This window comes from Gloeophyllum trabeum, assembly GCF_000344685.1.
Source record: "Gloeophyllum trabeum ATCC 11539 unplaced genomic scaffold GLOTRscaffold_00010, whole genome shotgun sequence".
NCBI lineage: Eukaryota > Fungi > Basidiomycota > Agaricomycetes > Gloeophyllales > Gloeophyllaceae > Gloeophyllum > Gloeophyllum trabeum.
This window is the reverse complement of record NW_006920419.1, coordinates 1,614,803-1,639,960: the sequence shown is the minus strand read 5'-3', so window position 1 is coordinate 1,639,960 and position 25,158 is coordinate 1,614,803. Positions and strand designations below refer to the sequence as shown.

General features: G+C 56.6%; 10 protein-coding genes and 1 non-coding gene across 11 annotated transcripts; 3 read left to right on the top strand and 8 right to left on the bottom strand.

Moving 5' to 3' along the window:
* Positions 1–1,259: 1,259 nt before the first annotated feature.
* GLOTRDRAFT_94980 (uncharacterized protein) lies at positions 1,260–2,733 on the bottom strand (the record flags this gene model as incomplete). The annotated part of the gene is made up of 2 exons (XM_007869946.1): positions 1,260–2,510; positions 2,557–2,733. 2 exons carry the CDS (start codon positions 2,731–2,733, stop codon positions 1,260–1,262), a joined length of 1,428 nt encoding a protein of 475 aa, XP_007868137.1.
* Positions 2,734–3,305: 572 nt separating this feature from the next.
* On the bottom strand, positions 3,306–3,393 carry GLOTRDRAFT_t91. Its single transcript has one exon. It is a non-coding gene; the product is annotated as a tRNA-Arg (tRNA).
* Positions 3,394–3,970: 577 nt separating this feature from the next.
* GLOTRDRAFT_78912 (uncharacterized protein) lies at positions 3,971–5,765 on the top strand. The gene is made up of 8 exons (XM_007869945.1): positions 3,971–4,083; positions 4,206–4,302; positions 4,354–4,558; positions 4,611–4,825; positions 4,876–5,030; positions 5,090–5,237; positions 5,354–5,450; positions 5,529–5,765. Exons 2-8 carry the CDS (start codon positions 4,225–4,227, stop codon positions 5,558–5,560), a joined length of 930 nt encoding a protein of 309 aa, XP_007868136.1. The 5' UTR covers positions 3,971–4,083; positions 4,206–4,224; the 3' UTR covers positions 5,561–5,765.
* A 409-nt stretch (positions 5,766–6,174) lies between these two features.
* Positions 6,175–8,212, bottom strand: GLOTRDRAFT_139915 (uncharacterized protein). The gene is made up of 3 exons (XM_007869944.1): positions 7,808–8,212; positions 7,066–7,758; positions 6,175–7,014 (listed from the first exon to the last, which is right to left on the bottom strand). Exons 1-3 carry the CDS (start codon positions 7,943–7,945, stop codon positions 6,565–6,567), a joined length of 1,281 nt encoding a protein of 426 aa, XP_007868135.1. The 5' UTR covers positions 7,946–8,212; the 3' UTR covers positions 6,175–6,564.
* Positions 8,213–9,269: 1,057 nt separating this feature from the next.
* GLOTRDRAFT_122294 (GPP34-domain-containing protein) lies at positions 9,270–11,038 on the top strand. The gene is made up of 4 exons (XM_007869943.1): positions 9,270–9,589; positions 9,736–9,988; positions 10,216–10,846; positions 10,906–11,038. Exons 1-3 carry the CDS (start codon positions 9,293–9,295, stop codon positions 10,818–10,820), a joined length of 1,155 nt encoding a protein of 384 aa, XP_007868134.1. The 5' UTR covers positions 9,270–9,292; the 3' UTR covers positions 10,821–10,846; positions 10,906–11,038.
* A 385-nt stretch (positions 11,039–11,423) lies between these two features.
* GLOTRDRAFT_63488 (guanine nucleotide binding protein alpha subunit) lies at positions 11,424–13,523 on the top strand. Its single transcript, XM_007869942.1, has 9 exons — positions 11,424–11,658; positions 11,735–11,755; positions 11,824–12,385; positions 12,450–12,568; positions 12,648–12,703; positions 12,759–13,047; positions 13,097–13,179; positions 13,228–13,261; positions 13,313–13,523. The coding sequence occupies exons 1-9, from the start codon at positions 11,445–11,447 to the stop codon at positions 13,363–13,365; spliced, it is 1,431 nt and encodes a 476-aa protein (XP_007868133.1). The 5' UTR covers positions 11,424–11,444; the 3' UTR covers positions 13,366–13,523.
* An 80-nt stretch (positions 13,524–13,603) lies between these two features.
* On the bottom strand, positions 13,604–15,860 carry GLOTRDRAFT_139912 (uncharacterized protein; the record flags this gene model as incomplete). The annotated part of the gene is made up of 4 exons (XM_007869941.1): positions 13,604–15,258; positions 15,318–15,450; positions 15,500–15,681; positions 15,746–15,860. 4 exons carry the CDS (start codon positions 15,858–15,860, stop codon positions 13,604–13,606), a joined length of 2,085 nt encoding a protein of 694 aa, XP_007868132.1.
* Positions 15,861–17,728: 1,868 nt separating this feature from the next.
* Positions 17,729–18,571, bottom strand: GLOTRDRAFT_94974 (uncharacterized protein; the record flags this gene model as incomplete). Its single annotated transcript, XM_007869940.1, has 1 exon — positions 17,729–18,571. The coding sequence occupies one exon, from the start codon at positions 18,569–18,571 to the stop codon at positions 17,729–17,731; it is 843 nt and encodes a 280-aa protein (XP_007868131.1).
* A 272-nt stretch (positions 18,572–18,843) lies between these two features.
* On the bottom strand, positions 18,844–19,086 carry GLOTRDRAFT_14925 (uncharacterized protein; the record flags this gene model as incomplete). Its single annotated transcript, XM_007869488.1, has 2 exons — positions 18,844–18,935; positions 18,990–19,086. Coding segments are annotated over 2 exons (189 nt in total), but the record flags the coding sequence as incomplete, so codon positions are not given.
* Positions 19,087–22,124: 3,038 nt separating this feature from the next.
* GLOTRDRAFT_131188 (uncharacterized protein) lies at positions 22,125–23,751 on the bottom strand (the record flags this gene model as incomplete). Its single annotated transcript, XM_007869939.1, has 8 exons — positions 22,125–22,220; positions 22,273–22,363; positions 22,420–22,571; positions 22,621–22,758; positions 22,812–22,950; positions 22,997–23,172; positions 23,223–23,331; positions 23,561–23,751. The coding sequence occupies 8 exons, from the start codon at positions 23,749–23,751 to the stop codon at positions 22,125–22,127; spliced, it is 1,092 nt and encodes a 363-aa protein (XP_007868130.1).
* A 229-nt stretch (positions 23,752–23,980) lies between these two features.
* Positions 23,981–25,129, bottom strand: GLOTRDRAFT_139911 (uncharacterized protein; the record flags this gene model as incomplete). The annotated part of the gene is made up of 3 exons (XM_007869938.1): positions 23,981–24,260; positions 24,318–24,889; positions 24,950–25,129. 3 exons carry the CDS (start codon positions 25,127–25,129, stop codon positions 23,981–23,983), a joined length of 1,032 nt encoding a protein of 343 aa, XP_007868129.1.
* Between the last annotated feature and the right edge of the window lie 29 nt (positions 25,130–25,158).

Sequence of the window (25,158 nt, the reverse complement as noted above, 5' to 3'; positions counted from 1 at the left end):
CCCTTGGGTGTGTCCAAGACGTGCAGAGTCTGTCGGTGAATTCCAAGCCTGCATGACCCACTGAGCCCCAGGTGGAGCACGCTGGAGCACGAGCGATGGGGTTTGGCGGGTTGGGTGCCTACCGAGATAGACTCAGGGAGCTTCAGAAGGGGGGATGCATGCAACGGGGGAGAGATTTGACCCCTTTCAGCCCCCACCGTCGATGTCCGTGCCAGCAAGGGAGATCGGTGGAGGCTGAATGGGAGGGTCTGGCGGCTGCGGTGCCTAAGCAAAGAGGCTCACAAGGGTGGAAATAGGGTGCTGCAACAAAGAGCAGAGAGAGGGGAGCGATTCCAGCCCCTGCCGTCGCGGGTTGCAGGCCGTCCGCACACAAGCGCCCGCAGGCGGCCGCAGGGGGGGAGGGGGGTCCCGGCGGGTGTTTCAATGTTGACTGGGAGGTGCGTAAACCCCCTGCCAGATAGTCAGAAGGGCCGAAAAGGAAGTATTTCCCGCGACGGACGGTAGGCCGGCCTACCGTCCGTTCCATATGGGTAGGTGTATAGGGGGACACTGCGAATGGTACTAAGAAACGGCGCTATGAGGTGTTTCGAGGTGAGTGACGGGTCAGGGACATCTTATGGTGGTTGGCCCGCGTAGTTGTCGTTAAGAGTTGGGCAGCGTTGTATTGTGCCTTGGCCCAAAAGTTATGGGACCTGGCCGGGGGCAATGAACAGGAAATCAGGTGGGGGTGCAGGCGTTTGGCTGCTGTTGTCATCGACGACGCTCCTTGCCAGCCCATTTGGCGTGGGAAAACCGCACCCAGGTGGTGGCTTCAGTTCAAGGAGCCCCGTCTCAAATATTTGATTCCCTTTGTGCTTGCATCTGCTTATTGTATATTGTTTTCTACTCTGCTGGACGTGAAGATATAAAGTTTAGTGGCTGTTCAAATTTCGGTCAGAATAATATACTCTGCTTATGTATTTTAGATATACCCAAATATCGAACATTATCTGTCATTTATAGCAACTCTATGTAGGAATATGTATATTACATTGAGAGACAACTTCCCGGACATGATTATATTCCTTTTTCTGAATGCGCTTTACTAAGGCGTAGGAATATTAATAAGCGACATGGCATGCGGCTACCGGTTTCGGTCGGCACCGAAGTTTCGGTTGGCCGTTGTGACAAGTATTTCTATAGGCACTCTCTAATTGTACAGGTCATATCTCATCCTATCTTTGCCTTGGATACTCTCTATGGACAGTTGCAAAAGTCAATCACAACTGCATGAAACTCCCATCCAGCATGATCTCAATATTTTCCATTGCCTCGGCGATGTCATCCGCAGGGTCAATCAATCTCATGGATAAATCCCGTTGCAGTTCGTTTGCAGCGACAGGATACTGCAGGGACGTATCACGGTCCAATGTATCCATCTGGTCAACCGAGCGTATGGAGCTGTCTCGATCCAGCTGTGACATGCCCGTGTTTTCCGGTAGGTCCACATCGATGTCTTCGATTATCTCGGTTGTGATGCTCCCCGCGTCGTCGCTGCCCCAGTCCAGTTCTATTTCGGACTCGACTTCTACATCGTGAATGCGCAGTCTTCGAGGCGTGTGGTAGAGCGGTAGTCCAAACTCGGGATAGTCGATTCTTGCAATCCCGGGGAGGGTGTCGCTGACTGGAATCAGAGGCTTCGAAGGCTCGCTGAGCGGTCCTTGAGCCTCCTGATGTTCCATCGGTGTACTCTCCCGCACTATAGCGTGCTCGTCCCATTCCCCTTCCGTTTCCGCTGGCTGATCTTCCTCGGCCTCTTGCGCGCCCGACTCAAAGCTGACGCTGACAGAGGAACCCATAGTTTCCTGCATATCATCTTCTGGACGAGGTATGTCAACCGCTTCCACTTCTCCAGTTGCCGCAGGGGCTTCGGACTGAATCCACGCATGATTGGCATTGTTCTCGAATTCGAAAGGACCACTGCTTAACCTGTCTGCCGGCATGCCACCTTCCCGACGGCGCATTCGCTCAAGGTACGGACCCCATACCTTCGCTCGCCTCTGTTTCCCCTTTGTACTGAACCTCCTTCCCGTGTCCCTTCTCTGCCCGCCTTCCTCACTCCCGCCATCATCCTCTCGTATATCCAACTTCTCCAACGCGTCGATTACTGCCTTCTCAGCTTCCGCCCGTTCCTTCTTTTCTTTCGTGCCCTTCAGCCGCATCGACCGCTTCACCTTCTGACCCGTTTCCTCATCCTCGCATTCCTGTATCCCCATATTTGCGAACTTCTCTGCAGCCTTGTCCAGCTCCTCGTGCAGGCGCCGCGCAAGGAGCTTCGCTTTTGCTCTCGCGAACGCTTCAGGTGGGAGGCGCGCGGACGAGCGCGCCGGAGATGAGGGAGGATCGTAGTGGCGTGGCATCCCTAACCACGGTTGCTTGCTCCCTCGCGCTTTCTTCGGGTTCCCTATCCCGAGTGATTTGAGCAACGCTTCGCGCTTCACGAGCTTTTGCCATTCCTTAGGTGAATCACACTGGTGAGTGCAATCGCGGAGGGAAGCAGTTATTGATGTTGCTTACCTCGAGAGTCATCTGCCGCTTGCGGAGTACTCGGGCGAGCCACATATTCAGCGCAGCTTTGAGACACCTTTTGGTGCGATTCTGGGTGAATTCGCACACTTCCTTCGCGTGGATTGCTTCGGGCGTGGCGATGTAGCCAACCTGGTACAGCGGGGGCTTCTCTGGTAGCGGTGGCATTGCGTGATACGCGTTCTGCGTAGATATATTGTGTGGCACGAGCGCGAGTCCCTTGAGACTGTTCGGCAGGGCGCGATAGACGGTGGCACTGTTCGAAGAATGGAGTGCGCACCGGTGTCAGTTCGACAACACGCAGGTCTACGAACGTCTAGCGTGACGAGAGACGGACGCGCCAGGTCACGAACACGAAGCGTGAGGGGCATGGCGTGAGGGAGCGTGCGCATTGGTGTACGGCGCGTTCGCGGAGTTTCGTCGTGCTCGGACAATGGGTACTATTACTGTTCATCGGCATGTTATATAATGAGTGTTTCCTATCCAACATTGAAAGCTGTCTGCACGCGTACCTTGACCCTTAATGGGCGAAAATAGGTTTATTCGGGGACGGGAGGGCGTAAATCTAATGTCACACATCCGTTCCAACTCGTGACTGGAAGACGAACTCAGGCTTGCACATCGACATATAGTTGTCCTGCCTCGCATGCTGCTTGGCGGTAGGTCTGCACTCCTCACGATGAGAGGGGATCTTGCTACAAAGACCAGCAACAAGCAAAACAAACCTATAGCGCTCAGCACGACGGGCATGGGGCTCGAACCCAGAATCTCCAGCTAAAGGTGAGGGTAAACCGGAAACTGGCGCGTTAACCATTACGCTAGTCCGCCAGCTGCGGTGGTGTCCAGCTGGCGTGCACGGACGCCAAACACATCGTAAGTTGTGATTTTGGTCTGTATTGCCTGTATGAGCTCATCTCTGACACCCGACTCTGGGCAAGTCAAACCGTATCGGAGCAAAAACGTCTGATAAGAATATAAGAAGCGGTCGGTAGTTGGCGGAACTTCGTGCTTGGTGCGCGAGCAGGCTCGAGTGCGCCGTGTAAAGGCCCAATAACTGCGTTCTCAACTAGAGACAAGACGTCCGCGCACTGGCACGGAGCGTGCCCTCAGGCGTACCTAGTCTGGACAAAATGGACGGCCATAGATAGTCCGCCTAACCGAAGGCATATTGGAGACTGTCCGGTTTCGCAGTACCGAAGCTGTGGTGGATCCGAGCACCCTTGTCTACGAAGCGCGCGAAAAGAAATGAATCAATTTACTCGCTGCCGGCAAGTCGAGCAGAGACTTGGTCGGGTCAATGTAACAGTGCCTGAAAGACAAGCTCGCCACCCGGATATTGGGGTTCCGGGGTCCCCGTCCCACGTGCTGTTGGGAGAGAGGTGGACGCCGACGGCGGCGTCGTCGAGCGCCATTGTACTTTTGCTGTGATTGTATCGTATACCTGGAGGCCTCGGGAAGGTCGTCGTTCGCTCGTTTGCACGTCGTCGCTGGGCGGGTTCTGGTGAATAAGACGCGGAGGTGAGTAGAGCGCCTGGGAGTTGTTGTCCCGTGTTTGATGGCATGTGCCGTGTGCTCACGACTTGCTCTGTTCTCTATCTGCGCTACGAACCCGTCCACGACCTTGCACGACCGCGAGCCAGCGCTGGCCAGTCCAAAGCGATGACTCGCTTCGGCGATTTTCAGCCTTTATGTACCAACACGCCCTCGTATCCCTGGTGCAATCTCTTCTATCGCCAGGCAAGTTCAGCGCTTGTATTTCGTTCGAACTATCCGCTGACCTTACTATAGCTCGAGCATGAATCCCCCTCTACGCTCGCCGGTGTCTCTGCAGACGCCGTCTCGGCACCCGTGGGCATCAACCCCGTCTGCGGCGCACTCCGACTAGGGCACGACGGCTCGCTGGGCAACGTCGCCAATATCGTCGCATGCGCCGTCAGCATCATCTTTGTCGTATTGCTTATCGTCTTTACCAGCCGGCGCACGGCAGCTGTCGGTGAGTTTTCCTCGTACAATCAGCTTCAGCACCCGCCTGAACCTTGCTCGAGGCCGCGTCGAGCTGCGATACTTTCAAATCCTCTACCTCTTCACGCTCCCCTTCCAGCTGGTCACGACCGGCGGCTTCCTCGAGCAGGGCTCAACAGCCCTCGTAGTCGTCACCGCCATTCACGCCGGCCTCGTAGCCGCGCTCTTTTGGACCTTGCTAGCGAATGGAATAGTCGCCACGCAGGTGGTCGAGGACGGCACACTTAGCTCGCTCATAGTACGTAATACCAGCACACATGCCTTGCAGCTGGCTAACGGGCGCAACAGCCCTTCCACTTCTTCACCCTCGCGTTCTTCGCCGCGACAACGTACATATCCCTCGATGTCGCTTTTACGTACACGAGCACGTTCGGTCCGTCAGTGCCCCCGCAGGCGCTGCACAGTACTCCGCTCTTTGTGTTCACGAGTATCTGGCCCGGCGCGTACGTCCTTGCGTTCCCCTCCCGCTAACCACTGGACCAAGCCTTCATGTCTCATATAGCGCGGCGATCCTGTACTTCCTCCTGATGCTCTACATCGTGCTCGGCATCCTGAACGAGGTCCGGCCCGTGTGGTACTTTATCCTCGCCGCGACCGTCTTCGTCCTTTCCCAGCTCGACTACTTCCTGCTCAATAAGGTTATCTGCAGGGTGCGTCTGCTCTCTTCCCACGGATTTACGCAACCCAAGCTAAAGTCAATGTTTATTGCTACTGGGCCCTATATTCATTGGATGGTGCCGATTTATTTGCTTTGGCTGTCAATTAGGGGAGCAACGCGAGAGTGGACGGGTCGTTCGTGGCGACGATACTCGAGACGGCGGCTGTGGGCATACTATACCTTGCGTGGAAGAGTATCACGGAAGGTAACTATCCGCCACATTTTTGCTATCTCCCTACTCTCCCTCCCCCACAACGCATTCACTAACGTCACATCCACGCAGACTCGTGGGACGACGCTGCGTACTATCCATGAAAGCCGTGCGCAGCGCATGAAGAGGGCGACGATCTATCCATCTACCTACCTGTTGTGTGTTGTTAGATTCCACACCCGTTGCAGGCGAGCTGCTTTGTTTAATAACTCATCGTATTGGTTGCTGCTCTTGTGTGTGCTCTCTGTTTTCGCGTATTGTTATAATCTACCTGTTCCACCGCAGATCCAGGGTGACCGTTGCGGGCACTATTGCTTGCTACGTTTATAAGCCCGGGCTTCCCGGTCGCGCTCCAGACCCATGCCCATGAATAACACCCCTGCGATAGTCCTAACGTAAGCCCGCTCAGACGAACGCAACGCAGCTTCTCGCCCACCCGCCTCGCAGTGTGAATGGCGACTTGCGCTCGTGGAATGTAAATTCCTGGCCGGCTGGCGTGGGTGTGGCACAGGTAACTCATGCTCGCTGGCTAAAGCCCCCGCGTCGATACTCGGACCCGGTCAAGCTCCAAACATCCGCGTCTGCTTACCTTTCTCCTGGGACGCGATGCATGTCCTTTTGCAAATCCGGCTTCTTCTGAGTCGCAGCGGGTGCGTACTTCCTGGAATCTCGAGATACGTATGTTATGACGCTACGCGCACTGAACCGGTTCTGCCAGAGGTCGGGAATGCGTTTATATATAGAGACCCTGGAGGTAGATGTGACGAGCAGGTACAGTATCGTAGTATTACATTTGCCGGAAACCCAACCGCGAGGATTCAAACCGAAAGCAGAGGTACAAGAGCAGGGGTAAGAGACGTAGCGGGTCCGTAGGTGGCTCGTCAGGGGTAGGAGGAGATGGAGTGTTCGTGAGAATTACAGAGCGCCGCAGGCAGCGCGATAATTAGGACAATGTAAGGAGCGGGGAGCGAGCGTTCGTGTCCAGTCGTGAGTGCGAATCGGCGCTCTAGGGTGGTGCATAACAAACAAGCGAGGCCAGCAACAAAGAAGATCGAAGACCGAAAACAAAGATAAGAGAAAAATCAATACTAAATGTCGAGTGCAGCGGTTATAGCAGCTTCTGGACGACCATCTGCTTGACCTCGACCTCGACCCAGCGCTCGTCGTCCTGCCTGCGGCACTTTTGGATCCCGTCCAGCGCCGACCTTACGGCCTTCTTCACCCGCAGCGACGGCTGCCTGATGTGATTGCTGTTCTCCGCCTTTGGCACTTCGGGCGGCGGCGGCACGGCGTAGTTGTACTTTTCGCGCGAGAGCACTTCGATGGGGCTGGCGGGCACGTTGGGGTCGCGCGTGCGCCGCTTTTTGAGAGTGCGCCGCCGGTTGGCGAGCGCGCGCGCGCTGGAGGTGAGGTACTCGATCGCGTCGGGTGGTGTCACGGTTGACCAGGAGGAGCAGGACGCGCTGTCCGCGTTGTCCTCGTCGTCGGATGGGGAGCCCGGCTCGGTGACCTCGACGTAGTTCGACGTCGAAGTGGTGGTCATCGAGAATTTCGAGCTCTAGAAGCCGCATTGGCGCTGGAGCCGATAAGAGAGCGAAGACGGACATACCATGTTCATCTCCACGATGACGGCCGAGTCCGGGAGGGGCGAGGAGACGCAGGTGCGGCCGCCCTCGCAGAAGCCCTCGTCGCCGATCGTGTTGCGCTTGGAGCGATGCTTGCTGCGGGTGGGCGACGTCGGCGGGGAGAGCTCGCCGTTCATGCACGCGTCCGCGAACGCGGCCTGGGGCTGGCGCAGGAGCTTCTCGTCGAGCCTCGCGACCGCGTTCCAGTCAAAGCTCTCCCTGGCCTCCTTCGGCAGCTTGCGGAACAGCGACTTGCGGAGCGAGCTCGCCTCGGACCTCGGGTTCGGATGCGGGAGCTGGACGTGGAACGCGGCGCCGGGCGACTTGACGGCGGGCCCGTGGAACGCGCCGAGGTAGCCGTCCATGTCCATGAGCGCGTCGCAGGCGAACGTGAGCGGGCCGGACTCGGCCTCGAGCGCCCAGACGGCGGAGTTCTGGACGGTGGCGGGGAGCGCGAGGCGGTCGATGGTGAGCACCTGGGACTGGGCGTCGACGGTGGACGGCTGGTCGAAGGACTTGGCGTCGCCCTCGGCGGGGAACTTGCGCAGCTCGGGCCCGGAGAAGGTGACCATGCCGTCGTCCGGGTCCCAGATCGCGGCAAAGGTGAGCCCGGTCTGCGGCGGGATCACGTCGGACCAGCGCGAGTTTCTTTCATCGGTGCCTGGCGGCGCGAGGAACTGCGGGTAGTTAGGATCGGAAACCAAAGGACAAAGGGATGTTGCACACCTGCTTCGGGCTGGTCGGGAGGCCGTGATGTCTCTCTTTGTCCTGTGGTGTGTTCAGAGGGCTCGGGCGGTGCGGGAGACGCTGGTGGTCGCGGGGCGCGGTGGGCGCGCGCGCTCGGTGTGCTCGCGGGGTCGCCATTGTTCGCTCGTGGTCGCGTTCCGTCGCCGTCGGGCGTCTGCGCAGGACAAAGGGCGGACAAAGGAGAGGAGTCGCAAAGGAGAGAGAGGAGGGTCGAGGTGTGCCCGCACACGTCGACGTTTAGCTCAAAAGAAAGGAGCGACTTGGAAGCAGAAGCCAGGGTCAGAATATCATCAAGCCGGCCTCGAGGTCGGGAAAATCCAGCGCAAGCCAGAACCCCCAATCAATCGCCCATTACTCCCGATGAGAAGAACGCCCGGATAGGAAGGCGGTCACACCCGTCACACTGTGGCTGAGCGGACGCTGGCGAGGCAATCTGGCGGGCACGGTCAGCTGCCGGCATTCGAGGCTTCCTGACATATCCAACGCCTGATAAAACATTTCGAACGAGTGTGTGTCAGCGCAGAGCAGCAGGAACGCGAAGCAGCAGCAGCGATGACGCAGCGTACACAGGCAGAACGCAGGACGCAGAAGTAGAGCTCGCCGGAACACCAGCCAAAGATAAGTCTGCCATGAAACGGAGATTAGTGGCAGACACGAGCGCAGTGCGAAGCCCACTAGCGCGTACGGACCTTACGGGCGGCCGTGGAAGGCCAAATGCGTGGGGGGCCCAACCTGAATGTATTAGATAGGGACTGCATTTACCGTCGCACCGGTGAATTCCTGGCAGAGCTAAACTGTGCCATCAACAAGGCTATACTTGGGACCTGGGATAACATGGCATTCAGATAGCGTCCAGAGGATTATCGCTGACTTGAGCAGGCCGTTGCGCGCGCGCAGTGCTCACACCTTGTCGCGCAAGAATAAACTCAGGCGTAAGCTCTACAGACATTTATCCAAATATCCCCTGGGGCCGTCAGCAATTCAAAGTCGACGATAGTCGTGTACGGGGAACTCACGCGATGGGGCTTGTGCATTCAGTCGCAGCAGGATGAAGACATGATTCCTAGTGCCGTACGGAAAGACAAAGTGAAGACACGAGCCCGCAAAGAAATTGAGATGCAAGAGAGGATATTTGATCCATGAGGCAGCGGCGTCACATACGACGCTCAGGCCAACCATCCGGGCTGCTTCTTACTGCCGATCAAAACCATGGCAACACCGAGCTCCCCACCTTCAGCGCGGACGGTTATCATCGAACGTATGAAGGTAGCTGAATATTCTGAACATACAAAGGCGTTTGTGTCGGACGAGTTGAACTTGTCATGATGCAGCAGCCACCGCACAAGTATAGAGCGGGAGATGCCGGGCCCCTCTGATTGGCCGGGAGCCGCAGTTAGACGCAGCGCCGCAGCGCTAGCCAGCGTTCCTCCTCCTCGAGCGCAACGCTCAGCTCCCATTCATGCCATGACCTCGACCGGTCTTTCACGCCGGCGCATCCCAACCCACGCTTCCTCCTCCGCCGCGCTCGACGACGACGACAACGACGGCTCGCGCGCGCCCTCGGCGAACGGCTCGACAACACATGTTAACGCCCCTGCGAGCGGGCTGGGGAACGGCGGCGCCGCGTTCCAGGGCGGGAGCAAGATTGCGTACGACCCGCGGGACTTGGACAGAGATAATGAGGAGATACGCGCGGGCGGGAAGATGCCCCGGCTCACGCTCATGGAGGAGGTTCTCTTGCTCGGACTCAAGGACAAGCAGGTGAGCCAGCCTTCTCTCCACCCAGGGGGTTTGTCGCCCCTTCTCGTCAACTCGCATCCTTGCATGTGGTTTTACGAGAATGTGCAAATCTTCAAAACGGTACTCTGTGTAGACAGACGTCTGACCGCCCTCCTTCCGTGTCACAGGGATATCTCTCGTTCTGGAACGACAACATATCATATGCCCTCCGGGGGTGCATTCTAATAGAACTTGCGCTACGGCGACGCATCGCTGTGGTCAAAGACCCCAATCGACGCCGAATCCCGCTCACGGAACGTTTGGTCGAGGTGATAGATGACAGACAGACGGGGGAGACGATTCTGGACGAGACGCTACGGATGATGAAGGGACAGCAGGAGGAAAAGCTCGGGATCAACAGCTGGATCGATTTGCTAAGCGGTGAGTTGTCATCTCCTCTGTATGTCATACTTGGTGGTGTATTCGGCGGATACGAAAAGTCTCAGACATCATCACTTTACGTGCATGCACGGTTTCAAACCGCTTCTACCTTGACCCGCTGTTTCTTCGGGGGCGTTAAACATTCTTTAACTCGGACCCGTGTTTCTCACTCCACATATGCGAATTGCTCCTGGCATTCAGGCTGAAGGTGTCGTGACTCCCAACAGGCGAAACATGGAACGTGATGAAAATCGGCTTCCAGCTCAAGCAGGTCCGCGAGCGGCTCGCAAAGGGGCTCGTCGACAAGGGCGTCCTGCGCACCGAGAAGCGCAACTTTTTGCTCTTCGACATGGCCACGCACCCCGTGGCGGACGTGCGCACAAAAGACAGCATCATCGCGCGCGTCGTGCACCTGCTCACCGCGACGACGTCCTCCGTCCCGCCCGCCGCGCTCGACAAGGAGGGCACGCAGTGCCGCGCGATGCGCGCGGTGTGCCTCGTGTGCGCGGCGTACGCGGCGAGCGTGCTCGACAACGCGTTCGGGCGGCTCACGTACGAGGACCGCGAGGCGGCGTTCCAGCGGTGCGACGAGATCCTCGCCGAGTTCGCGTGCTGGCCGTTCGGGAGCGGCGCGGGCGCGAGCACGCCCGGCGCGCGCCGCCGCGAGGCGAGCAGGATCGGGCTGGGCAGCACGGGCGGCGTGAGCGGGCGCGAGGCCGTGCTCGGGCTGCTGCAGGAGGTGAAGAAGGAGATGGTCGGCGAGGAGGACCTCGGGTTCGAGCTCGTCGCGGGCGTGCTCGAGGTGCTGTCGAAGCTCGATTCGCTGCTGTAGCGTGGCTTTTGCTGTCTCGCACTTTCGTATGTCATCTTTAGCTCTACTGTGTCTAGTTTTTAATATATTTATATCCCTTGGGAAGGATGATCCGGGTAGATTTGAGTCGTGCACGAGGCACCGATGCTGTCGCATTATGCGTTTCTTGTTTGCAACGTATGGACTCATCGCTGTCTCCCGCGTTGGCGGGCGTGAGTGATGGTTGTGTCCGATGTCGCCAACCCAACTGGCTGAGATTCACTGCCAATATCTGCACATAACGTACACCGTGCCTCTTCTCCGCTTCCTTATTCCCATGGAGGTCATTTCACCGTTCTCAAGCGTTCGCATCCCTGGCTCGCAGGCGCAGTCCCGGACACCGGGGCCCGTCCGCGGGACCGATGTCAGCTGCAGCGGGGCCGGCTGGCGGTGCCGGAGTAGCCGGAGACCGCAGGGTGCCGGCGGCTTCGCGTCTATTGTCGCGGCTCTGAACACAAACGGAACTAATGCCGCCACCCATGTTGCTAGCGAATCTATTAGCGAGAGAACGTTCTCGCCGTGCGTTGTTTATATTCCTCGTAGTGGAAGGCCGTCTGCTCGCGTTTCCTTCCCGCTTGCGTCCTGCCTGAACTGCGTGCACCCGCCATGGGCAGGCTTTCCATCGAACATGACCCGCTCGCGTGCATGACCGCCCCTCCCGCGAATGAGACATGGGAGCAGAAGCTGGCTCGGGAAAGGCGCGAGGCAGAGGCAAAGCGAATATCGGACGAGATAGACCAGAAGCTCAAAAGCGAGCGTGCGGCGTTGAAGAGGAACAAGAAACCGGTCAAGGTGCTTCTGCTCGGGCAAGCAGAGAGTGGTCAGTCGTATTTCATTCCTGCATTTCATTTCAGCGGCTGAGGGGGCTCCGTTCATTCATGCCCATTTATTAATAGGCAAGTCCACGACGTTGAAGAGTAAGTCCTCCGCCCTCGAGGCTCGTGCGCCTGGGAATGCGAGCTGATAGTCTTGTCCCACTCCACAGATTTTCAACTTGCCTATGCTCGGGAAGCTTGGCAGCAAGAACGGACGTCCTGGCGAGCCGTAATTCAACTCAATCTTATCCGATCGATACGCACCATCCTCGACGCCGTCGTCCAGGAAATGGCAGGCAATCCCCCGTCGTACGACTCGGACGACGAGAACCCAGTCAGCCCGACTTCGCGTCCGCCCCTGCAGTTCTCGGAAAAGCACCGTCTGCTGAAATTCCGGCTACTGCCTCTCCGGAGGGTAGAAGCTGACCTGAAGCGGCGGTTGGGCGCGGCTAGTGAGGAAATCTCTGCGTCTGTGTCTGTCCACGGCTCGTCTACGCCTGAGCCAGGTGTGGATGTCCCACCTGACTTCGCTGTGCGCTCATGGAAAGATGCCTTTCAAAAACCTTCCATGTCTCCGAAGCCGTCCAGCGTTGGTCATGGCCAGGTAGATTCCGATGATGCCACAGACGTTATCGCGGAATGCAGGGAAGACATCAAGGCCCTGTGGGAGGATCCCGTCGTGAGGCAGGTCCTCAAAAGGCGGAACGTCTCGATCGAAGAATCCTCCGGCTTGTAAGCCCTCCTCTTCCCTCTTGCGACCCTTACTTCCTGTATGACCTTCTTTACCTCCACCTAGCTTCTTGAATGACATTGACCGCATCGCTGTTCATTCGTACATGCCCACGGACGGGGATGTCATGCGGGCGCGGCTTCGCACCGTAGGCGTCCAGGAGCATCGGATAACCTTCGAGGAGGGTGAGTTACGTGTATCCAGTCCGTGATTCAGATATCTGCTACAAGTTCCGTCCGCTCACTCCGTCTTTTTCCACCAAAGGGCCCGATATCGGCCATGAATGGGTGATCTACGACGTGGGCGGGTGTCGTACGTCGGTCCGTATATCTTCTCCTCACCTGTCACGTGCTATGCATCTCATCTCGTGCCCAGCGGGCAGCCTGGGTGCCGTACTTTGAGGACGTGAACGCGATCATCTTCCTCGCGCCGGTGTCCGGCTTCGACGAGCGCCTGGCGGAGGACCCGAGCGTCAACCGGCTCGAAGATACGTTCCTGCTCTGGAAGTCGATCGCGTCCTCGCCGCTCCTGGCGGGCACCGCGATCATCCTATTTATGAATAAATGTGACATTCTCGAGCAGAAGGTCAAGCGCGGCGTCGTGGTCAGGAAGTACATGCCCAGCTACGGCGACCGGGAGAATAGCACCACGCATGTCTTGAAATGTCGGTCTGCGTCTGCTTCGGGCGTCGCTCTCACTGACGCATCGTGTAGATCTTCGTGGTAAATTCAAGGAGATGCTCAAGCAATACTCGCCACGCCCACGGCCCTTCTATGCGTATGCTACTTCCGTCGTCGTGCGTCCATACCGCTACGCACTCTAAATATCGCTGACACTTTCACAGGATACGAAGGCCACTGCCGTTACTCTTACCTCCGGTATGTATTCTCAGGAGTCTATTCATTTGGAGGTCCCTCATTCGTTCGCAGTTAGGGATGCGATCCTGCGTGATCATCTGAAGCAGGCCGACTTTGTCTTCTGATCTCGTCGACGCCGTCATCCAGTCGCAAAATTATCTCTAGAGTGCTCTAATCTACCTTATACACGCACGTAGTGTTGTTGTTGTGGTTGTATAGTGTATACAGACGCACTGCTCCGGCGTCCGTGCCGCGCACCGACCGAGCAATCAGTAATAAAAGCATTATTTATCTTAACCTATGCGTGCGAGGCATACAAATACACGATCTTGCACTTCTATCTATTATACAGTGCGCAGCGAATCATAGCGGCGCCCAGCCATCGCCAGCGGGCCACTTGAGGTTATCCCTCTCCGCATAGGCATGCCGCACCCGCGCGCGGTCTCTATCTCTGTCGTCCTCGACGCTGTCCGACGCGGAGTCGAGCGCCTGGTCGACGTCGGGATCGAAGCCCTCGCCGGAGCCGGAATCCGCCATGAGCGCCTCCTCGCCCTCCTCGCGCCAGTGCGCCGGGTTGAAGTGCGCGTGGCTGACGAAGCCGCGCTTGCTGAGCCCCGCCTCCGCCTTGTACCGTGCGGCGTCGAGCTTGGGCTGCGCGCGGGTGTGCAGGTTCGACAGCGTGCGCTGGAGATTCGCGATCGGGTCTGCCGCGCCCGCGTTGGCGCTGCGATCGCGGGAGGAAGACAGGGAAAGATGCCTGGAGAGCGTGTGGAACGCCGGGGCGCCAGATGCTGTGTAAGAAGAAGCAGAGTATGAATATGAATCGGGCTTGGAGCTGGAGATTGGCTCGGTGAGATCGACGGAGCCGGGGAGCTGCACGCTCTCGGGGCGTCTGCGGCGCGGCGGGGGCACGGGCGGCGGCGCGGGGTGGTGCATCGACTTGGAGCGGCCCACGCGCGCGGTGCTGCCCGCGGTCGGCGAATCCGGCGGCGACGAAGGATCGAAGACGCTCGCGAGCGGGGGCTTGCGATCGGGGTGCGTGGGAGGGGGCGATTTGGGCTTGGAAGGCGCGGCGAGATTGGACACCGGGGGCTCGGGTGACCGGGGGCGCGAGGGGGAGGCAGAGGGGGACCGGTGCTGGGGCTGCGATTTTGAATAGGCACGCGCGGCGACGGTGGCTGGGCCGAACGGGTTCACGGACGCGTGCGCGACCTGCTCGAATGACCTCATGGAGCCAGCGGATGAAGGGGGGCTCGCGCGCCGGTGGCGTGTGGGAAGCGCGGGGGCACTCTTCGTGTCCGTGCCGGAGCTCGAGGAGGCGGAGGAGGTTCCCGGGGACGCGGTGTCATTGTGACGGGGATCGAGCCGCGTGCCGGGGCTGAAGCTGCGCGAGCGGGTGCTGCCCCCGGAGCCGGAGCCAGAGCTGCTCTTGACGACTTCGAGGATGCGTTCCTTGCCCAGCCGGTCCTCCATCGCGCGCACGGTCTGCCCGACCTTGCTCGCCTCGAGCGACTGGCGCATAAGCGGCGTCACCGCGTGCGGGACCCTGTTCGCAGAGGACGCGCCCGCGCCATGGGCTGTAGACGTAGTCGAGGTGGACGCAGACGCAGATCCGGTCGGAGATACCACCAGGCTGGAGTGGCGCGGGGGAAGCAGCGGCGGGGGCTTCCTGGGGGGCAGGGGTGGGACCTTTTGCGGGGCAGGGTCCTCGGCGCCGCCGCCGCTCGATTTTTTGAGCCTGCGGGACAAAAATGGGTTGCTCGGTTTGAGGGGCACGGGGGGCGGTTCGCGGTTCGCCGGGGGAGGGGGCGGCCGCGTGTCGGGATGCTGGGGGGGAGGGCGTGCTTGGGATTCGGACGACTTGCGCCGGATGTACTCCGGAGATGGGAGGGGCGGCTCGGGGGGCGGAGATGCATCGGAGGCACAGCGCAGGGGAGAAGGGGACTGTGACGGGTAGGGCGAGGATCGATGACGCTGTAGGGGCGAATGGGAACGCGAGGCTTGGGACTGCGGATACGCTGGCAGAGACGAGGTCAGCACGCGACGTTCGGTGAAGCACTGCGATTTGCCTGCTCACCTTGCACAAAGACAAGGCTTCTTTCTACACTCTTGCCTGAACGGACATGTGTGACGAGGCGCAGAACCGCGAAGAATTGACCCCCGGCCAACGTATCGCCAGGGTTCAGATTCGGGTGAAACAGCCTGAGGATCTACCCCGACGTCAGTTTAAATTCAAACGCTTGCAGTCTACGAGCTCACCGAGTCCAAGTCTCCCGCCGATAATTCTGGGTATCTGCCTCGCAGCCACGCCCTGGCCTCTCTGACGCCCACAGAAATTCGTTCATAGTAAGAGTCGTCGTGCGGAGTCTTGCCATCGTCGTCGCAGTCGATAAGGTCGTGCAGGCATGAGGTATAAAGGTCGTACTCGGCGTCGTTCAACGCTGAAACATGAAGAGTGAGCGGACGCATCGAAAGTGAACCAGCAGAACGCCCGCGTCCAGAAACACAGCGCGATTGCGGCTTGGGCGGTAGATGTCACGTGCCGCGCGCATAGCTTTCTCGGTGGCTGTTGCGACTCTAACTTCTTCGCTTTGTCTTTGTCTATGTGAGACTTGGACATTGTGCACTCTGATGTCTACATCCTTGCTCATCGTTCACCTCAGAGAAGACCGACTTGGTTTTGTCTAAAGTGTGCGGTGCACTCGACTCTCCCGGTCCCATCGGAGTCATGCTGCTGACATATCGGCGTCTGCATCCGGGAAACACAGAGTTCCAGCTACTGAATCTGTTTTCGCTGTTCCAAACCGTTCATCATGATGAAGGGACGGAAACTGAGGAAGGTACATCGCATCCAATGTTCTACGAGACGACATTGATTGTTTAGATCACTGTCTGATACCATGCCAACTTGCTCATCGGTCCCCATCGGATGGCCTCTTTTTTCTTCAGGACAATAGGATCCGATATGGTCCGATGAGCAAGGATGGCAGCTATCCTTTGATGATCAATCGGTGCCTCCGCAGCGGCGTGGAGCAAACAGATAGCGTAAAACATGCCCTTCCGTGCCAACGGGTACGAAAGCGGAAGGCCGTCTCGTTCACCCCAACAGGAATCGGCTTGAGTGGAGACTGAGCGTCTCGTCTTATCTATATGAACCTGGTTCTGAAGAAGCAGCTCGTCTATCCTACGGCCAGCAAGACATACACCTCCCGTCCACCCTCCGTTCACATACCTGCTACCCTGCGACATCCTAAACGTATTGAACGTTCCCTCACCGCTGGATACTCTGCGCGGGCTGGATGCGAGCGGCATGACATATGCGCGTCGGATGCTCATCCTCTGGCATCCATTCCGTGTCGCTGCATCCAACCTGAGCGACAAATCGCACGTCGAGGGGATATATAGGCAAGGCCCCGCCATTCGATTCATATCGCCTCCGTAACCAGCCCTGAAGCTCCGGCTCGTTTCTTATTGCCTACAGTGAGACATAAACTTCGGGATCGGCGGCTTTGCGAATAGTATCATTGCAGCTATCTCATTCGCATACCTCTCCAGACGCACACAGCCCGTCTTCCCTCCATCCCCATCACATTTTCGCTGCACGAGACAAGACACCACCTACATGTCCCGAACGTCCTCCCACACTGACAGATATCCGGCGCGGGGTTGATGCCCGGGAGTGGATATTCGCCCGTCGTAGACCCGCTCTCTGGCATCCACCCTCTACTGCTATCTCAGTCTCGGTGTGTGTGCGAGTCTCAGGCTTCTCTCAACGACGCTATGGTAAATTGCGCGTGCTGATAACATCCGTGGATGATAAATACCAATGCGCTCCTCTCGGTACTGGCCAGACACGCGGAGCTCCCCCGCGCGACGGCGTTCTTAGGCTTCCTCGCGCATCCAGCGGTCCGCAATACTAAGGACGCCCTATTTTTTCTTCTGCTCCGTAGACCCCTCGTTCGCTTGAGACGCCAGAGGCAAAGCACCGTCCAAATCGATGGTGCTCCCGGCAATCCGCTCTCGTGTTCGTTTCTGAACTCAACACACGGCGGAGACGCGTGCCCCTAGTGGTTATGTTAGCTTTGACTGCTCACAACAATAGTATATCTTCTGCGTCCTATATGTCCGCGGATCGTGGCTGGGCGTCGGACACCTGCAACTTGGGCTCTCTTCTCCTCCCGTCTTCCATGCCGCTCGAAGCGTCGTCGGCTGCTTGCGTTTCTGGATGCAGCAATACATCGACTATCTACCATGCCTCCGGTCCACTGCACTTGATACTGCCTTGGGTGGAGGCGGCCTTCGACCCTGTCTCTGGCTGCGTTTTCATGGCTGCTGAACGGCCTACGAAGGCAGCGACATATTGCAGATGGAAGGAATATACAGGTGAGACCCCGTGTTCGTACGTATTACAACTAGTAGTGGTACAACGACCTATGTCTATCTCTGATGCAGCATCTAAAAGGACCAAGTAAGGGGAGAGTACTCGATTCAGACCTTCCCTCGACGCGATTGTCTTCGTGACGCTTCAGTTTTCTTCACCGCGGCTCTAGTCCTAGTCGCGATCGCGTCCATATCCGTCTGTCTAGCCCGTTTCTTTCTCGACCCCGCCCGAGCCTCGTCCTCACCGGCTGCGACTTGCTTCCGCTTTTTAGGAGCTACCGGGCCAGCCGAGCCTGGGTCTCTACGGTGTCTCGTCCCGGTAATAATGACGCCCTCGTCTTGAGCTACCTTGCGCTTCTGGTCTTTCCTGCGCTTCTGAGCTGGACGAGCCATTGCAGCGGCCTCCTTCCCCCTCGTATTCCTCTCGCGGCTTTTACGCTCTGGGATGGCTTCCTGGTCACCGGGCACTGTCGGTTGCTCTGCCTCTTGAAGTTTTTCGGGCAGCGCTCTTCGGATCACCCGTGGCCTGTTCACCATTTGCTTAAACGCTAGCAATGCAAAATACTTCGTGTCTTTCACGATATTCAAGTAGGGAATCGGTCCGTCTGCCACCTCATCCGGCCAGCCATCCGCGTCCAGCGCTCCCTGTATGGTCGAAATGAAGCTCTCGTGCGTCATCTTGTTCCTGTGCTCCGCAAAGAACTGTGCCCGCTTCTCCTCCGGCAGAAGTGTCTCCACGGGGTGCTCGTACATACTGACGGCCATCTCGCCCAGCTTGATGAGACACGCGGTGAGCGGCGCGTTATCCTCGACGACGAGCGTCCCCAGGTCCTTCTCGAGAAACAACTGCCCCAGCTCCCTCCGCTCAGGGTCGAACACTTTGTGCACGAAGTCGCACCCGGGCGGCCTGCTCACGCCGGGGTCCCCGATGCCGTCGTACCGAGCGCGCATCGTGCACCGCGTGTGGCAGAGGACGACGTATAGCGTTACCCAGAAGAAGGACTCGAGGTCGTGCCAGGGCTTGTGCGCGACGTCTCCTTGGTGGTACCCGGCTTTGGCGCACGCCACGAAACTAGGCGTTCCCTGTGCGCGGAGAGTAAGTACTCGGAACCGTACAGCCTATTAATACGGGTATGGCATACCACGTCAGCTTTCAGCTCCTCGTCGTAGTTCGGCATGCCCCTAGCTATCGCATACTCGGGGTCGATGAGGAATCCTTTGGCACCCCCTTCCTTGTCCGGGTCTGCGCTGATCAAGATATTGTTCACACTGATGTCGCGATGCATGACACCGTTCTCGTTCATTGCCTTGTGCCCTAGTTTCCCGTTTGTTCTGTTAACAACATAAAACGACGTTCAAATATGCGTACCTTCGACGGCGTCCCGAATAGCCTCCAGCAGCTGTCTTGTCGATTTGAATCGGGTGAGAGGGATGCCGACTGACCGCAGGATACACCGATGGTGGACAAGGTCTATCGGCACCATCTTCCGATGCCCGTCCATCTCGGTGAACGGTATGCCGCCCATGCGCTGCGGCCTGCCCGTACGTCTGTCAACCACATCGACATCGTTGTCGAACCGCGCGACCCCCCGCACCACTGCTTTCCCGGCGTATATGGCATCATACACTTGCCCCTCTGTCCAAGCTCGTTCTGTGTCTCTCCAGGCGTCCTTGATGATGACAAATTCCGAGTCTTCTTCCCCAGGGAAGGTATCTACCTTGGTTGCGAGCCAGACCCGCGTGCCCACACCGTGCAGGTCTTTGCTAGCAGCCAGCGGAGGCCCGACGGTCACGAAGGAGTCATACTCGCCCTCTGCACCCTTCCTCGGTATGTCAATCCGGATGCTCTCGTTGATGAGCGTACCGCCTTGACGTCGAGGCGTGTATTTCGTGACTATTCGTAGCTCCACCGCTCTCTGATAACTTGATCGTATCAGCTCTTGCTCAGCTGCATCAATGACAGGCGTATCGGCCGTGGCGTCAATCCCTCTGTCGCCATGTAGACTGATACCGATGATAAATTGGACTAGCGGCGCTGGGTCCTTCTTCCAGTCAAAGGCGGCGGATAGAAGGATACACGTGCGGTCCCAGTAATACAAACGGGCACGGTCTCCAAACAACGCGACGCCGAGCAGGAATGTCCGCGGGCGCGCGCGGAATGCGACGGAGGCGTAAGCCTGCATGTCGTTCCACGTGTCCACTCGTGTCTCGTACGCGTCCCACCACTCGTCCGGGCCCCGTTGGGTGCTCGGGTGATGGACATCATGCGCTGCTGTGGGGTTGACCTGGATGAATGACAGCGCCCGCGACCAGTGTGCGTCTTCGGGTATTTGGTCGTCGTGCATGACGGAGATGTAGGATGGTCGGCTGGAGACCTGGTCGCTGGGGGACAGGTCCCGCCGGATGTTGTACGTGCGGAACTCAGCGTGGCGGGGTTGCTTGGGGAGGGCGTCCTGGGCGACGTGATTCAAAGCCTCGACCTGATTTGTAAATCCGTCAGCCGATCATCCATGACAATGGAACCACGGGAAGTCACCAGCTTGTCGCACGTCTCCGCGGCGGGGTCGATCTTGTTGAGGAGCGTTCGGAAGCTCCTCAGCTTGTATGGCTTACATTCGGGAAGGACGGCGTCGGGGAAACAGATCTTTGTCAGGAACATGTCGAGTGGAATTGGCCCTCCTGTCATCCTAAACGAGTCTATTCTGGGACTGTTTCCCGACTCAACCTACCGAGAGAGTAGCAACGTCAGAATTTACTGGAAAGCCAAGGGACGAAGTAAGATACGGCTGAAGCGATGACTCTAGCTAGCCAGACCGCAATTCGTCGTGATCAGGAACTCACGGCGGGACGTTTGTACCAAGCAGTGCTGTAGTGCGCCATGGGTATGCAAGGGGACTGTCGAGGCGGTCCGTGTCCAGTCTCGTGGATGTTGCGTCGGAGTTCTTTCTGTCAGGCGTCAAGATGGTTGTAGTTTGAAGAGTTGCGAGCAGCCACAAGCCACAAAGGCGCTTCTTTGAATCACGTGACCGCGTGACAGAGCCACACGGTAACAGCCGGGCCCATTGTCCTTAGGTATATAAGAGCACTTGCTGAAAGACTGTCGGAAAATAAGCAAACAGTAACTCACTTTAATTGCGGAAGTAATTAAGTTGTATTTCCGTCAAGGTGAACGACCATTCCATACGATACTATGACTACGGTACTTAAAACAAGAACTTAGAACACCGCAATGAATACTAGTATGTTGGAAGACCGGTGTGCCGATGAAAGCACTGGCAGTGAAGCACATTGAGAAGACTGAAAGCGATCCTAGACGGGGACGGAGTACACCGTAAATCGCACAGATGTCACAGCACAAACACGTACGCGGCCTATTCTTATATCCCACTCCCACTTTCGACGGCTTCCGTCTCTACAGGTTCATTATCGCCGAGTCTCGAGGGGATTGTCTGGGGCTTGACTTGCACGAGCCTCGTCGTGAGCATTTTGCGTTTCCGGCCGACATCTTCATTCTCTTACCTCTTCGCCACTCTCTTCGCCTGTGCTTCCGAGTCCTTGAGTTGGTGTCGTTCCAACGAAACCTTGTACCTCTCCTCCGAGGATTGATTAGTCCTATTAAATGATTATGTACAAACAAAATATCAGGATTAAGTCTCAACGAATAACACATAAGCGGATGTCCCTCAGCTATGGCTCAGCGCTGAGATAAGGGTTAGGATTCCCGAGCGGTGCCTGGTGCTACATAGCAACCATCCAACTACAAAATTTGCCCATCGAGTTTCGCAATGCTGATACACGAGCTGCAAAGTCGAAGAAAGGCGGGTACAGAGCAACACCCGATCTCAGCATAGTCCGGCCACGACCCCTGTCAACCTCCCTCGGCCAGGCAAAAGACTGCAAGAAGACGAGGAATATAAACGAGAAAAATAAAAGGAAAAGGTTACGCAGGTAGTCGAGCCACCGCGAACCGCAGAGGAAATTGTAGATGAGGACTGGGCCTGCGGGCTGGCTTTTGTCGAGGTGAAGGCATCAGCAGAGGAAGACCCCTTTTATCAAAAGGAGACAACTTCTGGGACCGCTTCCGAACGGGAAGCCGTCCAGACGAACTTTATCTGACGTGTTATCGCTTTGCTTTGCTTGTTGTGCTTGTACATCAGCAAATTCTCCCCGATCTGTCGACCGATTACCATCCCATAGTAATCAATTAAAATAAGTACCGGTATTACAATATATACAAGACTTGCGGACGGCTGGGCCATCCATTACATTCGGATGGCACATGTTGTCATACCTCCGCAAGAAGTGAAATCAATGCAAGAACTATATCGATTGCAAGGTTATGTCAGGTTATGCATTTATTATAATCAACTGTCCAGACCCGAGACGGCTGTCGGTCATCGCCCATCACTCGGCCAGATGGTAAACGTCTCGAAACCTGTCCTTCCATAATAGTATCCACGCAGAAATAGAATGTATTCCCAGACACAGGAGATATAATACAAATCTATCGCACGAGATCCAGAGCATTAGAAACAGCATGCCTACCCTGCTTCCGCTGCTGTCCCATCTCCACCACACGTAGACCGACGTGCACTTGCCGCTAGGCTGCTTTCATGATTCCAGTGTGTCAGTGCGGAGCCTGCAGTGTTCACTTGCGCGAGCATGCGCGCAGCCATGCTGATACCACCTTGGCTGGTGTTTTCCACGTCATCGTCCTCGTCGAACGCCTCTGGGAATAAACGGCTACCATACAGCTCAATGAGCAAGCCAATACCCTCGGAAGCAATCACCCGACGTACCTGTTCCACCAGGCAAGGAGCTCGGCGTACGAATCACGAGGCATTTGAGTGTCAATATACTGTACTAGCTCTTGATAGAATGCCCTGTATGCGAAGCCTCCGGTGGTATTGCCAGCACCAAATATGTTTTGAGAAGAAAGAGCAAAATGTACCTATGATGCTGGTGAGCTGCGAGCAGGACACGGATTGGTTCACCCTCACAAGCATGGCACAATATACAATGGCACCCGAGCTTATCTTTGTTACACCGTGAATGGCGGCAATGCCTTTCCTTTTACCACAGCTCAGGGTGTCCTCGGAGGTCGCAGCACTTGGTCCCCGAAACACATGCAAGGCCGCCTCGAAGAAGTAGTATCAGTATATACTTTAGTAGCTGAGAAAGAGAGACATACTTTTACCATGAGCTCATTCTTCATGAAGCCAATGTGCAGGTCGGTCTCGTCCACGGCCTCATCCCGCCAAAGCAAAACGGGCCAATTACGTGACCCAGTGTCATATTTGCGGTCTTTCTTTGCCAGCCCTTCCTTGACCCTGGATTTGACTTAGCTAGGGGGCAGGATGATGTAGAAGCACTCACACTGGGTCCGTCCAATCATAGATTGTGGGACACAGGAGCCGGCCGCACTCCTCATGACGGAATCCTCGCATGTTCTTCTTCAGCGGGAGAGCTGGCACGAAGTCATGCCAGTCTTGAATGCAACGCTTGACACCACTGATGTCATCTGCGCGGGCCGCCTTCCGTCCGTCTTCGAGCTAAAATATATTGTCAGAGTATACATGTGAGCTGAGTGTATCGGCCTTACCGCCCGTGCAATGGGTACAGATCCGCCAGGGCCACGCCTGCGTAGTTCATCACGAATCCAAGGGGCAAGCTCTAAAAGTTCGGCGTATAGTGCATGATGCCGCTGTTGCCTGTCAAGCCATGTCAGTATGAGGTCTATTTTATGGCTGGTCACACACACCTCTTGGTGTAGTGTGACTTGTCTAGGAGCGGGTTATTAGAGAACCCGTGGTCTAGAATAAGTCCGCGTAAAAATCTTGCCCTTGCTGATTAGTCGTCTATCTATCTCGTCGCTCCTTTTCCTACGAGCACGATAAATGTAAAAGCATGGACAGTAGGTCTCATACACCGCCACATTACCTGGTGACACGAGAAGGACCACAGTCGAATATGTCGTCGTCGTTGTCGGCTGCACCAAAGACACGGCCAGGAACAATGACAGGACTGCTGGGGGCGTTCTGAGCTCGTTCCTGATGGGTAGGTCCCGACGGGGGCAGTGTGACAGTAGGCGTCTGAGTACGTGTGAGATTCGAAGTCGCTGGCGAAGGCATGATGGGGGAGGCGAAAAAGGTAAGTTGGGACCCTGAGCTAGGCCCCGACGTTCCATTCTTATCTGAGAACCAACAATCAACAGAGTTTTGAAACCCCGACGTGCACATGACCTACGCGCAACGCGAAGGTCATGTGACTAATTTATGGCGCGTCCGAATCCTGACTGTTGTTGCAGCCGCAGATCTGAGAATCATATTGATTCCTGAGGCTACCGTGACTGACGTGTTTCTACAAGTCAGCATAATCATCCTGTATGTCTTCAAAATCCTGGATGCCATCATCGTCATCTCCGTCCTCAGCATCTTCGGGTTCCAGCCCATCGTCCTCACTGGCATCCAAAGACTCAGCATCCCGATTACCAGTCTCTGGAGCTTCACTGGGGCACTCCGGATCATCCAGGATGTCTTCCATATCAAGGTCATAGTTCGGGATTGAAGTGAGATGGGTTCCGGGTACGTGACCCACACCCACTCCAATATTTCGTACAAACATATCCCGGTCGACAAATCTTCAGATAGCCGTTAGCATCATACCTCTGTCAGGCTCGAAAAAAATATTAAAATACCTGTTCACGTAGTAGTAGTTGAAATCCCCGTCCTTGTCCCGAGCTATGGAAGGGGCCAGCAGCTCGGTAGTTCTTCCATCTTGATATGCTGGAATAATATGCGCACCCCGTATAACATGGCTTGGATCGACAAAACCGAATGCATCCGCCGAATTCCCAGGAATGAATTGCAATGCGTCGAGGCGGCAAGACGGCGTACTAGTAGGCTCTGTGCTTTCAAGGTGTTTGAACCAGCGGACCCATAGAAAATCGAAACATTCAGACTCCACACCAGAAGGGAGTGCATCCCCTTCAACTTGCACATGAAATATCCCAAGTACCTGTGCATAAGCGCAAGCCCCAAATGAGCCTGAACCTAGAGAAACGAAAATATACCGTTTGTCCGTGCCGGGGTTGACTGTATCCTGGTCACGTCGAATGTCGTATGTGGTGAAGTGGAATCGGACCGTCGAATGAGCATATAGACGATCATCCTTGTAATAAATCGAAACACCAGCAAGGTCTGCAGTATCTCCGCCGAACCGTTCAATAAGCCGGTACCGAAGATGGTCATCAAGACGCGGGGCGAAGTCCTGGAAGCGTTAATACTACGTGCTCAGTATTAGCCGCGAGAAAGGCAGCGTGAGGCCTACTGTGAGTGCAGGATCATCTTCCAATTCTGCAAACCACCGGTGAAGATAGATCGCATTCCTCGATCTCTCCTCCTGGCCAATGGCATATTGGTTCCGAAGTGTGGACGAACCATCGTCGGACTCCGTATCGCGCTTCTTGCCAGGGACAAAGATTCCTAGCTCACGTAGCTCTTGCTCCATTCACGTCATTTCCGAGGAACGAATGTCCA